Below are 14,881 nucleotides of genomic sequence, written 5' to 3'. Positions count from 1 at the left end.
TTGGTTCGGGATTAAAAGATTATTAGCATCAAGATGCTCCATGATTGCCTCTTTAATGAAGCTTTCAAAAATTTTGCCCACAACGGACATCAGACTCACCGACCGATAGTTTCCGGCGTCACTTTTCGCTCCCTTTTTGAATATTGGCACTACATTCGCCTGTCGCCAATCAAGTGGCACAGACCCAGTCTCAACAGAGTCCTTAAATATAAGATATAACGGTCTGTCTATCACATTACTTAGTTCCCTTAGTACCCGTGGGTGTATGCCATCAGGTCCTGGTGATTTGTTTATTTTAATGTTACTGAGGCGTTTCTGTACCCCAGCTTGGGTTAGATTTGTCATACTTAGTGGAGGATTAAGTTTGTCACTTCTCATTTCTCCTGTTAGTTCTATTTCCTTTGTGAAAGTTGTCGAAAAAAAATTATTTAATAGATTAGCTTTATCCTCATCTTTCTCTATGATTTTGCCTTCCTCACTTTTTATCGGTCCAATATTATCTGATTTAATCCTTTTACTATTTATATACGTAAAGAACAGTTTGGGATTTGATCTACTTTCCCTAGCAATACGTCTCTCTGTTTCCTCCTTCGCTATTTTTATTTGTTTTTTACAGGTTCTCGTTTTTTCCTTGTAACACATTAGTGCCTCCTTACTGTTTTCCTGTTTTAATCTCTTGAATGCCTCTTTTTTGCTATTTAACGCCCCTTTTACGTTCTTGTTCAACCATATTGGTTTCCTCTTATTTCGGGCCCTTTTATTCCCATACGGTATATATCTCTCGCACTGAGTATTCAGAATTCTTTTGAAGGTTTCCCATTTACTATTCGTATTCCATTGATTAAGAACTTTGTCCCAGTCAATAAGTTGAAGGTTTTCTATCAGCTGATCAAACTTCGCCCTCCTAAAGTTTAATGTTTTTGTTGTTCCCTTATTGATAACCCTACTGAAGGCCATTTTGAAGTCGATAATATTATGATCGCTATTACCTAGGTGCCCCCCTATCTGTACCTCAGTTATTCTATCAGGCCTATTAGTCAATATTAAGTCCAACACGGCCTTCCCTCTCGTTGGTTCCTGCACTAGTTGGGAGAGATAATTATCCTTAATATTTGTCAAGAACCTTTTTCCTTTCTGAGATCTACAGGTTTCTGTTTCCCAGTCAATATCCGGGTAGTTGAAATCCCCCATTACAATCACTTCATTATGTTTTGCTACTTGTCTCGAGATATATTTAGCCAAGAAGAACGAAAAGACACATCTGGTTGTTAGAAAACAAGAATGTGCCTCTTGAAAGGCGGGTACATAATATAGGAAAGTCGGAACTGGAGAAATATAGGTGGACCCCCAAATCACCCATTCAGTACCTCTCTTTATTATCTTAAGGAGAAACTGCTGTAAAAAGCAGCTGTTTCACTGGACGACTTCTTGTGACAAGCTCATTGTCTCAAAAATGTGTGAAGCTGTCCACTTATTTTGGTGGGATTGCCCTATCTAATGCGTATAGGTGTCACCTACGATCCAGCAAAGTTAGATGTTGAGGGAAAGAAAGATTGGGCATGTTGGTTTTCAATCCTTTGTTCTGAATACTACGTATGTTCCTCTAAAGGAGCATGTTCCTCTTAGAAAGGTTTGTCCTTTAGTGACTTTGTCCTCAAGCTCATCAATACTTGCGTCTCAACCAGCCACTCAAGCCACCAAGATTAAAGTTTAATTCTGGGTTTTGATTGGCAGCTAACAAGAGGATTGTTGAAGACAGAAACCCTAACTATAGACTGTGTTTGTTTCGTCTGTGGTACACAATTTCCATCTTTCTGGTCAGCAATGGCTTGAGAAGAACAAAAGAACTCAAGGGGGATGAAAATTTAATGTCATGGTAGAAAGCCCTGATGTAATGGATCATCAGTGTACACGTTCAGCCATGACCAGCTAGAGGAGTATAGTTTTCTCATTTACACTTGAGCCGAACATTAACGCAATGCCATAAACACCAACAGAATTTAAGGCATTTAACCTTACAAAGCAAAAAAAATGAGAGTAACCTGTCAACAGGTGATCTTGAGTTAACCAATTTTTCTTTTATTGTTTAGTTAATGTGTACCGGCTTTTACATGATATTTTACATTGTGAAAATAAATTCCAGGGTTACTTCCTTGAAAAGATTGTTGCATGGCGGTTTTTCATTATTTGGCCTTGGCCATCACATACCTACTTACTAAGTCCACACTTATTCAAATACGGTTGACTATAGAGTTGTTCAGGTGCAACCTTTAGTCGTGCTGCCATGGGTTTTTTTTTAGAAAAAGTTTTTCTCCTGGCAAGCCTTGCAGACATGCCATACTTTTTTTTCTAATTGTTGTGTCATGAATTTGAACATTTAAAATGCTAACTGATGCCTTTAGAGACTGAGCTGTAGCTCTTGGGTGTTTTTTTTTTTTGCAATTTCTATGAGCAATGTATGGTTTGAGTTCGAGGAGAATTTCCTGGGATGTCCACTTCTAGGAAAATTTTCAACTGTTTTGAATGTTTTCCACTTGTTAATAATCTTTCTCCTTTTGAACGTTGAACTTTACATTGTTTGGAAATGTCCTTCTAACCCTTCCCAGATTGATTGGCAGCTCCAATTGTTACACTAAATTAACAGCAATCTGCCAAAACGAAAAGACCATTTTTACATGAGGAGAGCTCTGGTGTACAGTTATATACTGAATTGTATACATATAGAAAAAGCAAGGGAAATCTGGCAGCCACAAGAGTAAAGAAGCAGTCGGGGAGGGTGCCGGAAAACCCTTCTAAGGAATTCGGCTTATTCAGTTAACTGAAAAACGAGAAAAAAATCTTAAGCAATCCTACAATTATCGGCATTCTGATATCAGACATGATTTTAAACAAAACAATTATACATTGGGTAAAGGAATGATTTTTTTTAGCTTATCATCAACATTTGGAAAGAAGTTGGCAAAGTATAACATTTTCATCCAATAATTGCTAATACATAAACCAGAAGGGAACGTTCCCAAAAAGATGGTCCTTCAACTGGTGCCACTGAACATGTATGGCCAGTGTCAATGACTGTAATGACCACCATGGACTAAAATGAGTATGGCTTACAGACTAATGGTCACTCAAGGATTGCTCAGTCATCAATCTACTTCTGTCTAATGTTTTTGACCACTTTTAGTAACAGTTAAATGATTATTCCCATAAGTTATTCCCTATCTTCTGGATAGCATTCTACAAGCTAGCACTGATCTCTGACGGTCCAACTGACGGGAAAGCCAACGATCCCAAGAAAGGGACTCTGCAGAGCCAGCAATCCCAAGAAAGGGACTCTGCATAGCCAACAATCCCATAAAGTGACTCTGCAGAGCCAACAATCCCAAGAAAGGGACTCTGCATAGCCAACAACCCAAGAAAGGGACTCTGAAGAGCCAATAATCCAAAAAAGGGGACTCTGCAGAACCAACAACCCAAAGAAAGGGACTCTGCAGAGCCTACAATCCCAAGAAAGAGACCCTGCAGAGCCAAAAATCCCAAGAAACGGGACTCTGCAGAGCCCACAATTCCAAGAAAGGGACTCTGCAGAGCCAACTATTTCAGGGAAGTGTCTCTACAGAGCCTTCAATCCCAAAAAAGTGACTCTGTGAAGCCAACGATGCCAAGAAAGTGTCTCTGCCAAGTCATCATTCTCAAGAAAGTGACTCTGCAGGGCTGTCAATCCCAAAAGAGGGACTCTGCAGAGCCCACAATTCCAAGAAGCCAAGAAGGGACTCTGCAGAGCTAACTATCCCAATAAAGTGTCTTTGCAGAGCCACTGATCCCAAAAAAGTGACGCTGCAGAGCCAACAATGCCAAGAAAGTGTCTCTGCCAGGTCATCAATCCCAAGAAAGGGACTCTGCAGAGCCAACGACGCCAAGAAATTGTCTCTACCAAGTCATCAAACCCAAGAGAGTGACTCTGCAGAGCCAACAATCCCAATAAAGTGACTCTACAGAGCCCCATCATGAATAGAGTAGAGGTGTATATTCATTATCTCTAGAACTACTGAAGAAAATCCAGCACTTGCCAGAATGTAAAACAGACCAAAGGCAGCATCTATACAGAGTTCCTTGTGTTTGTGTGCTCTCTTGTTTGTATGGGAATCCTCACAATTCTTCAAAACACATTGATTCCAAGTCCGTGCGAACTCTATAAAGGTTTTTAAGAGACTGTCCATGATTGGAAAAAAAAAAGGATTTTTTTTCCTATGAAATAGCGACACTACTGTCTATAGGCTGACTCTGGTATTGCAACTTCATTCATCCCAATTCAGAAAACAGACTTTTTTTTTATCCTAGACAACCACTTATAGCATCAGCAGCAGGGAAAATTTAAAGTTTGCCAACTAATTCTAATTGTCCTGACAGCGTTGTTGAATCCGCTTTTTCCTAAACACTTTTATAAATGGGACAGTGTGTTTTGTTCAGATTTATATTGTGAAATGTACACCTTTTGCCAGGAGGACCAGTGATTGCACAATAATGTGTTCAAGGGGTTTGAACAAGGACTTTAATGTTTACTTGATTTTATACACAGTAAACCCCACAACCCCACTAAAAGACAAAAGAAAAAAATTACACTGAGAAATAGTATTCTAGAGCAATGGTCCTAAACCATCAATATCAGACACCCAGGACTCCTACGTCCGCTAGATGAGCAGTGTAGGGAGCCAGAACATCACAGCGCCACACGTAGTACTGGCCATTCACAGGTACTGCAGCTCCACCCTCATTCACCGCAATTCTTCTGAAAGTCATGGGGCCTAATAACAGCTCGTCGTGTCGGACCCCCACCAATCTGACTTTGAAGATTTATTTTATAAATAGTACTGGACAATCCCTTTAATTATGTTCACCCCAATAGTAATAACTATGCTTTTCATTAACCTTGGTGAAGTCATGAATGTATTATCTGTCGTTTTACTTCTATCTGTCCTGTGGGCATCTCTTTGCTTATTCTGCATATGTTCTGCCTGATAAAGCTGAGTAATTGACTGAATGATGACCTTGTGTAGTTATAATAACTGTGTACATAACGGCAAGAAATTAGTCATTCCCAGTGCTTTTATGTAGACAAAGACTGACATGCTGTAAAAAAAAGGAAGGAACCAGTGAATAATACTTTACATTCTCCTTTTATTCTTCATTATAACATGGTTCTAAAAATTCTATGAAATGTGGTGAATACAGTAGTGTTAGTAATTAAAGGGGTTCCCCGGTCAGGCACCATTTTTAAAAAAAAAATGCTGCTTTTGTTCTGGCTACCTCCCGTTCCGGCGATGACATCCCTGGCTTGCATTCAGAATCAAATCAGATGTCCTTTCTTTTGCCTGTTTGTAGGTGTGAGGAAGCAGGGCTCATTATTATTTTTTTTATTTATTGTACCTATATAGCTCCATCATATTCCGCAGCGCTTTACAGTGTAAGAAAACTTGGTTTGAGTCAAAGATCATGGTCCTCCATCAAGACAATGAGCTCGTTAGAAACCAGCCAAGCCAGAACTAAGTGCTCGTTTACATTGGCAAACCACAGACCGTAAATGACCGCCAATCAGCAACGTAGAAGACAATCATCAGTCATCTAGTAGTGCTTTCAGACAGGCCAACAGCGCTTCTGAAGCGCACAGAACGATCACTAATAGACCACTCAGTGTGCGTAGGTGTCACGGGTGTGTCAGATGTGACAGTCGCTCTGCAGTTGGCTGCAGAAGATCTCTTTGTTTGGCATTACAAACACCTTCTTAGATCTGTCTCACTCTAGGACCTAGCGGCTACCTCCCTCCTGCTAACTGACACCCAGGCCTGGGTGTTTAAATACTTTCTGTTTGCTACAGGGAGGTGCCGGTGATATTCACATGTTCCCTTGTGAAGGCTTGGAACTATTGCAGTCTTCTTACTTCCTCTCTGGTGCCAAGAGGACGTGTGGTGTAATCTCTCTGAAGTCAGCTCAAGCTAAGTTACTTTCCCCTGTGTTTGTTTTCCTTGTTGTCTTTAGTTATTAGTGGGGATTGAATAGTTCTCACCCCCCCCCCTTTCCTATCCAGGGCCAAGCTCTAGGGAAATACAAGGATTAGGTTCCTGAGCGGCGATTGGTGAGAAACCAATATAGGGACGATAGGGGAGACAGGGTGATATCAGATCAGCCTAGGAGATCTCCACTCCTCCTTTCCCTTGTGTTTGGGCTCTCTTCCCCTCTCCCCTTCATGTTGCACTTCGTCCTTCCACACCTTGCGTGACAGTAGGCTGTCATTGTTCAATGATTTTAAGCAATCCTAAATATCATTTCATCCTACGAACAAGTATTTTGTTCGTTCATCGGGTGATTGGCCGCCTGTTTAAACTGCACAATTATTGGGAAACGAGCATTTCTAGGAACACTCATTTTCGATAATTGAGCAGTGTAAAAACGCTGTTGGTTAATGAAAATATCTTCACAAAATCTCAGTAATCAAAAGAATCGTGCTGCATCGACAACGATTTTAATATGAAAGTCAGAATTAGGAGGACTAGCTATACCATAAACCTTTCATGAGCAAACCCAAAGTTACAAAAATCAGTTAAGATAAAACCTAATTTTTATTTTTTCAATAAAATGATTACATAGTGAAAACATACTGGGATAAAAGCCAGTGAGGGGCCATAAAACACAAGATAGGGACATAAAAATGTACACAAGGTTCTCAGCAAACGACTTTGTTACCTACAACACTATTCTGTATGTCTGTCGGAGAGGAGATTTACACCTGCCGACTAGTGTGAACGAACCAAATATAAACAGGCTGATGATCACCCGACGGATTAGCAAAATGCTTGTTCGTCAGGTGAAATGATCTTTGGGCTTGCTTAAAAAATTGTGGTTCTCAGCAGCATATTGTCTTGTGTAAACAGCGCGTGCTGCAGAGGACAATAGCACCCTGTAAGAACAGAAGGATCTATTACTGCTTATTGTAGGTGTATTTGAAGTGCAATCATCATGTCTAAACAGGCAAAAATATCGCCAACCAATGGTCGTTTAACTCAGTTGGTCTGCTGGTGTAAACCCGGCCATAAGTTATGAAATGTTTGACAGATATAGATGCCAGCAAAAAATAGAAAGGCTGTCCTTGCCTATATCTATCAGTATCTCCACTAAAGGCCACGTTCACACCTTCAGTATTTGACATCAGTATTTATAAGCCAAAATCAGGAGTGGGTGATGAATACAGAAGTGGTGACGTTTCTATTATACTTTTCCTCTGATTGTTCCACTCTCTTATTCTGGCTTACAAATACTGATGTAAAATACTGAACGTGTGAATGTGGCCAAAAGCACAAAATTACAAGTGTGGAACAATATTCATTGTCTAAAAAAGTCAAAGTTCTTAGCACATTTACCCATATTTTTGAGGCCTCCTTCACATGTCTGTTTCCAGTACGTGTGGTATACGCTTTTTTCACGGATACCACACGTACCCATTATAATCTATGGTGCTCTGCACATGTCCGTTTTATACCAACAGCATGGATGACAAGGGCCAATACAAGTCTATGGGTCCATGAAAAACACGTACAGGACGCAGATTACATCAGTGTACTGTACGTGTGCTGTGTGTGTTTAGCAATTGCAAATGTTTGGAGAAGCTTTGTAATTTATTTTTTTATCCATACCGGAAAAACACTGATGGATAACACTGATAACACTGTTACCGGTTTTACAAGTGTATGTTTTATATGGACATGTGAAGGTTCACTACTGTTCCATGTTTTCGCCATTTGTGGATAATGGCTCTCACTGTGGTTCACTGGAGTCCCAAAGCTTTAGAAATGGCTTCATATCCTTTTACAGACTGATAGATCTCAGTTAATTTGTTTCATTTGTTCCTGAACTTCTTTGGATCGCAGCATGATGATCTTTTGGTCTACTTCACTTTGTCAGGCAGGTCCTATTTAAGTGATTTCTTGATTGGAAACAGGTGTGTCAGTAATCAGGCCTGTGTGTGGCTAGGGAAATTGAACTCAACTTCCAAAAAGATGTGATAAACCACAGTTAATTTATGTTTTATCTTTTTCACACAGTGCCCTCTAGGTTTGGATTTCTTTTTCCCTTAATAATAAAGACCTTCACTTAAAAACTGCATTCTGTGTTTACTTGTGTTATCTTTGTCTAATATTTAAATTTGTTTTGTGGTCAGAAACATTTAAATGTGACAAACAAAGAAAATAATAAGAAATCAGGAAGGGGGCAAACACTTTTTCACACCACTGTATTTAGCTACTGGGGTATCTTTCTCCTTGATGACATTGCCCAAATGCACCAATTTTCTGGAATGCAGTACCCAGGACAATTTGATTAATTCCCATTAGCAATAGTTTTAAGCGTGGCCTAAAAACACATTTCTTTAGCCTGGCCTATCGCCTCAGTTACATAACTATTCCCGTTTTGTCCTTACAAAATTTTCTGCCAAATCAGGACTCTCGTAGCATCTGTTTAAACCCCCCTATGCACTTAATAGCCCTCTGTGTCTGTACTGCGCAGATACTGGCTGGTGACCAGTTCATGCGTTGTGAATGCCCTATTCATTATATTGATGGCTGTATCATACAATACAAACGCTTTTTTACCATATACCTTCCGTGTCTCCCCTATTTCCTCATAGATTGTAACTGTCACGCAAGGTGTGAGAAAGACTAAGTGCAACACGAAGGGAAGAGGGGGAGGAAGTCCAAACACTAGGGAAAGGGGGAGTGGAGGCCCCTAGGCAGATCTAATAACACCCTGCCTACCCTACTGTCCCTATATAGGTTCCACACCTATCGCCGTGCAGGACCCTAAACCCTGCATGTCCCTAGAGCTTAGCCTTAGATAGGGAGGGGGAGGGGTGAGTACTGGTCAGGCCCCACTACAAACTAAAGACAACAAGGTAGACAAACAAAGGGGATTAACTTAGCTTGAGCAGACACCAGAGGAATAACACCAACTGTCCTCCAAGGGCACCAGAGAATAGAAGACAGCCAACAGCTCGTGCTCCAAGCATGCACAAAGACACATAGAAGTATCACCGGCGATTGCCTGGAGCAAACTGAGGGTTTTTAACTCCCATGCAAGGGTGTGTCAATCAGCAGCAGGAGGGAGGTCACCGCTGGGTCTTAAAGGAATAAGGATTAAGAAGGTGTCTGTAATGCTAAGGGCAGTGACCTACAGCCAAATCCCGAGCGACTGTCTATTACACCTGACACACCCGTGACAGTAAGCTTGTGAGCAGAGCCCTCAGTCCTCTTGGGATCTGTTGAATTATGTGTTATTCTGTAATGTCTTTATTATCTGTACAAGTCCCCTCTGAAATGCAAAGTGCTGTGGAATAGGTTGGCGCTATACAAAAAATATATATTATTATTAAATGCGGAATGATTATCTTCTACTTTGTAGAATTGTTTTGCCAATATAAGATGCTGTCCGCCCACTCGGCTCTGCTATACCAAGATCCCTGACTACCTACATGGCTATTCTGTTCCAATGCGTGACTGCACACTTAGCTCTACTATTCCAAAGTACCTGTAAGTTTACACGACTCTACTTTTCCAAGGTGTCAAATTACATACATTTTGTAATTTTTTAACTTAAATTCCTATTTATTCTTGGCTCAGAGATCCAGTGACCCGTGCCCATGCCTGTATGGGCATGCATACATGGATAACTGTCAGTCTTAGATTAGGATCATTCACTGATTCTCTTTTGCCACAAACCTATTTAGTAATCTGTTTAGGTCTTCCTTCTGATGATTGAATGTTCATTGGGTCCTATTTTGTGTATGGGGTCCTAAATGGGTAAAGCCTCCATTCTCTTAGATCATATGGCCAACGGCTATCATACCAGTCCATCACTAACTGGACTATGGTTTGCTTGGACAGGCAGAGTGATACCAGTATGTCAGCAGAATCGCTTCTGCATTTCTGCATTATTTTTCTGACTGAATGGTAAGAGCTAGAAATGTGGTCAACCCACATGTAAAATCTACACGAGAAACAAACAAAATCTTTTGACCTCATAATATAGATACCGTACATGTTTTGTTTTATGAATTTTATTGTTTTATAATTCAAATAACGCAGGAGAACCCAAAAGAAAAGTGAAAGGGGAAAAGAGATTTGGTGGGAAACAATATTTACCCTACTCTTTCCAAAGTTTTTGAAGTTTTGTTCATGTCCGCCATACATGGATAAAGAAGCCTTGACGGACATAAGTGCCACTTGTATCAAAATGTAAAAGCATCTTTTAATAATTGACTCACTTTGCTTGATCTTAAACATGAGCACAGGTTTTAGAGAATATGATTGCAATTAGCTCTTCCATTAAAGGGGTAATGTCAAGTTTGGTCGTTATCCCCAATCCATGCTGTGATGGGGGTCTGATGATTGATACCTAAACCAATCCTGAGAACTGGGGCTCCTTGGGCAGTTCCTTTGAGCCCATGATTCTCATTTGGTCTGACATGCACTGTGAGCTGTGAGGTCTTATATAGACTGGTGTGTGCCTTTCCAAATCAAGTCCTGTCAGTTTAATTAAACACAGCTGGACTCCAATGAAGGAGTAGAACCATCTCAAGGAGGATCACAAGGAAATGGACAGCATGTGACTTAAATATGAGTGTCTGAGCAAAGGGTCTGAATACTTATGACCTTGTGATATTTCAGTTTTTCTTTAATAAATTTGCAACAATTTCTACATTTCTGTTTTTTTTTCAGTCAAGATGGGGTGCAGAGTGTACTTTAATGAGAAAAAAAATGAACTTTTTAGAATTTACCAAATGGCTGCAATAAACCAAGAGTGAAAAATTTAAAGGGGTCTGAATACTTTCCGTACCCACTGTACTTTTCTATACTAGCCAATTGCTATTTTTGGATGGATACTGTGTCCTGTCTTGACCATTTTGCTTAACCCCTGTATGCTCTCACCGGTTTGACCCTTGGACTGGCCAACTCCTCTTTGCCTATTGTTTTTGATCCAACTTAAACCTGGGTATGCATTTGGATCCATTTTTTTCCTTGTTGATGTCTCTCTGGTTCGGACCTGGCTTGTTAGGTTTTAAAGGTTTTTATTCAAATTTTGAAGTCTTCCCCTTTCTATTTGATAGGAGATTACTGCCTAATCGCTGGGACCCCATCCATTCAGGGATTTGTGTTCGAATGTTGCTGATTTTGAGCATGCTCACCTCCCCTCCATTCTTCATCATTCCGACCACGAGAGATAGCTCTTGCACTCTCATAAATGAATAGTGCACCGGCGCACCTACTCAACATCCTCTGCATTTAGATAGAGGTCTTCAGAGCCCCGTTCTCTGGATCGGTGGGGAACCCAACAGTCAGACCAGCAGCTTTCGGGACGCTATCCCCCTTCTTATAGATCATGGATATCTTCTAATCTTGGTACAAACCCTTTATTCCCTCCTCTGACTCCATCGTTCAGCATCTACTCAGTAGACGCAACTTAGGAGGCCCCCAGGTCCAGATCTCAGTCTATGGATTAAAGGGTGAAAATCAAGAAGCCTGCCCGTGGAAGCCCGCTTTGATTTGACGGATGTCTTAGACACAGCTGACTTTCCTATCTGGCATCACAATGTGTTCGAACTTTTTGTAAATCTACTACATTGTGTTTGTATGCCACTCCGAAGAGTTAAAAATCAGCTCGGTTACATCCGAATGAACATGAATAGGAAAGTGACCATATAAACAATATCTAAGGCAGCAGTCGCTGAAGGAACATGCTGTATGTGAGACATAGAGCGGGAGGAAAGTATCCTCATATTACTGGGACTGAGAAGCCAGTGGGTAGGACATAATGACTGTAAACCACATTGTTATTGGATAAGGCTGGTTACATACACAATGTACAGGACACAATGACTGGAGGGAAGGCGGTGAGTATCCAGGACACAGTGGGGGAGATGTGCTGATGTAGAAGTGACTGCTCCTCCTGCCAATCACAGTCTGTCCCTCCCCGGCAGCAGACACAGCTCTGTGCACTTACATGCACTTTAATGAACACAATTCTCAGCTACCAGGAGGGAGACTCTGAGGAGTGAGTACTCTGCGCAAGCTTTCTGCTTTACACCTGCATAGGAATTGTGGGGAGGGGGCTTTTTACTGTATTAGTTCTGGAATGAGAGCAGCTGGTAGTTTTTGTAAACTCTTTTAAGAGTGGAAAAAGGGTCCTTGTAAAATCAGTGTACATGGAGCAATGGTCTTTGTGACAACACGGTCAGTGATAGTGGGCTTGATGGTGTTGTTACAAGTGCTAAGTCTTTTCTAAACCTCATCTTATACCTGCTTCTTCTGTACTTTAGACAGTTGTGTTGACTTACTGTGATTTATAGGGTCTTGGAAGGCTTTCACCAGGCGGTTCATGCATAATTGGAGTTGGCATAGTTTACCAATAAGGAAACTTTGTATAGAAGGGTTTGCTTGATAAAGTAACTTTCTGGAAAGCTTTGTTGACCTATTGTGCGACTTTCATGATTATTCTTGCCGAGTAGAGTGCTTGGGTGATTGGACAGTGAAACTTTAAGAGTTTTAATAGAAGTTAACTTTCTTACACGTTAACAGCTTTTTCTCAGTTCATCCATCAAGTTCATCTCTTATTAGATGATGTCATCGAACTGGAAATGATGGTGTCATTTGCATCTCAAGACATTCTCAGTTTTCTCTACCTCAAAGGCGTAGATAGGGTTTGCTACACCAATCCTGATGGGTTGACTGTTTTTGACAATCAGCCCATCCAACAACTGAGGACCTCTTACTTGGTGAAGTCGTACGCTACAAATCACAGTGTCATTAATCACATGCTAGGACAATCGTAGTCCTCTACCACCACAGGACACAAAAAGTGTTTGTTATACCTATCATGATGGGTTTACAGTTTTTAACCCTCAGCATGTCCAGCAGCTAAGAATTTCATATTAGGTGATGTCAGCATCCTTGTAATGATGATGTCATCAATCACATCTCAGGACTTTCTTGGTTTTCTCCACCTCTAGAGCGCAGAAAGGGGTTGTTATACCTATCATGATGGGTTGACAGCTTTTGGCCGTCAGCCCATCCAATGGTTAAGGATCTCTTATTAGGTGATGTCATTACACTGGAAATGATGATGTCATTATACACATTTCACATTTCCTTTTCTTACTGGATAAAGATGCCGGTACGGTGTTGAAACCTTATTATCATCATTTTTGAAGAATTGTTTTACTCCAGCAGTGCAGCCCACCTAACGTGTTTTATCCAACTGGATCCAATATCTCATGGAGGATTTCTCCACCAGCCACGGGGCAGCAGCAGCTGTTTGTCTTCATGCCTACATAGGAGTTGTGCCGGTTACAACTCCACCAGATGAGCACTAACCAAGCAGTCACCCACTCTCCTTCCATAGGGTGTCACCCAAATGTGCGCTCTGTTCCCCACATCTAGATTTCTTCATTATCCAATGGACATCCCAGGACCTTCATGGTCCAACTTTCTCTACCTCTAGAGAGCAGAAAGTGTTTGTTACACCTATCATGATGGGTTTACAGTTTTTAACCCTCAGCAGCTCCAGAAGCTGAGAATCTCATATTAGGTGATGCCATCACCCTTGTAATGATGATGTCATTAATCACATCCCAGAACTTTCTTGGTGTTCTCCACCTCTAGAGCGTAGAAAGGGTTTGTTATACCTATCATGATGGGTTGACAGCTTTGGACCGTCAGCCCATCTAATCGCTAAGGATCTTTTATTAGGTGATGTCATCACACTGGAAATAATGATGTCATTAATCCGAATACAGTATACAATCTACTTTCCACCTCTGTATTGTAGAAAGGGTTCCTTACGATGGGTAATGTGAATGGAAAGGTACCAACTGCCCAATATAAACAAGCAGCACGTTAGAGAGTCAAGTTGGTCTTTAAAAAAAAAAAAGAGCAAGTCTTTCTGGAGACAGGAATTATTGTAAGCAATCTTACAATCGTGTCATTAATGCTCAGATATTTTGCAGTGCTTTGTGAGATTTTCTTCTGATTTTTTTGACCAGTAAACATATTGGTGGATTTTGATCTTGCACCTTGCCAGTTCTGCTATGTGAACACACATGGGTAAGTAATGCCAACAGAAGTGACCCACTGCCAAGGATAAGCGAGCAGCAGATGTCAGGCTCAAATCAGCTGTATCTACTCTACACCAGGCAGCTGTTAACCGCACATCTGGTTTTCAGCTCATAGCAGCTGATTGTGATGATTTGCCGTGTACTAAATGCAAGCGGTGAACGGGGATTATACGATCAACCAGTACAGACAGTAATGGAACAGGGAACATAGAAAGTTACCAGTGCTACCAACAAATCTGTAGCTGTAATGTATGCACCATATGCTTCTTTGTTCAGATCTTCTCCTTACATGGCATGGCAAGTTAAAAGTGTATGGGGTACAGATGCTGGCTTATTTTGCCTTATAAGAGTTTGTTTGACAGATAGTTGTTTTCAGCAAATCTCTTAAGTGATGTCATCACACTGGCAATGATGATGTCATTATTCACATCCTATGACAGTCTCAGTTCTCTTCTTCTCTGGAGTACAGAAAGAGTTGGGTACACATCATGATAGGTTGACCGCTTTTAACCCTGCATTTCTCACGTCAGTTTCTTTTCATTTTAAAGACCCTCTGAAAGAATTCTTCATCAATAGAAATCAGTCCATCTTCTCTCTTAAGGTTCCATACAAATTAGATTACAGTTGTCTGAATCTTCCAATTATGATGGGAAAGGATGACCATTCATGTACTTTTGACTCTTCACTGACATGAGAAGGATCGGCAGTATGAATCCAAGCACCCAATTC

The 14,881-nt window shown here is 40.8% G+C and overlaps 1 protein-coding gene across 2 annotated transcripts in view; it reads left to right on the top strand.

Annotated features, from left to right (window-relative positions):
* The first annotated feature begins 11,950 nt into the window (after positions 1-11,950).
* BMF (Bcl2 modifying factor) overlaps positions 11,951-14,881 on the top strand; it is a 64,499-nt gene continuing 61,568 nt past the window's right edge. The window contains exon 1 of one of the 2 annotated variants that reach the window (XM_073639183.1): positions 11,951-12,093. In XM_073639183.1, the coding sequence (XP_073495284.1) occupies positions 12,053-12,093 (41 nt within the window). In that variant the 5' untranslated portion in view covers positions 11,951-12,052. The remainder of the gene's footprint in view (positions 12,094-14,881) is intronic. The other variant, XM_073639182.1, reaches the window with a different exon arrangement.

This window comes from Phyllobates terribilis, unplaced genomic scaffold (assembly GCF_046119375.1).
Source record: "Phyllobates terribilis strain yellow unplaced genomic scaffold, ASM4611937v1 Scaffold_7__3_contigs__length_470593459, whole genome shotgun sequence".
Lineage (NCBI taxonomy): Eukaryota > Metazoa > Chordata > Amphibia > Anura > Dendrobatidae > Phyllobates > Phyllobates terribilis.
Note: the sequence above shows the minus strand (reverse complement) of the source record. Positions and strands in the feature narration are given on the sequence as shown.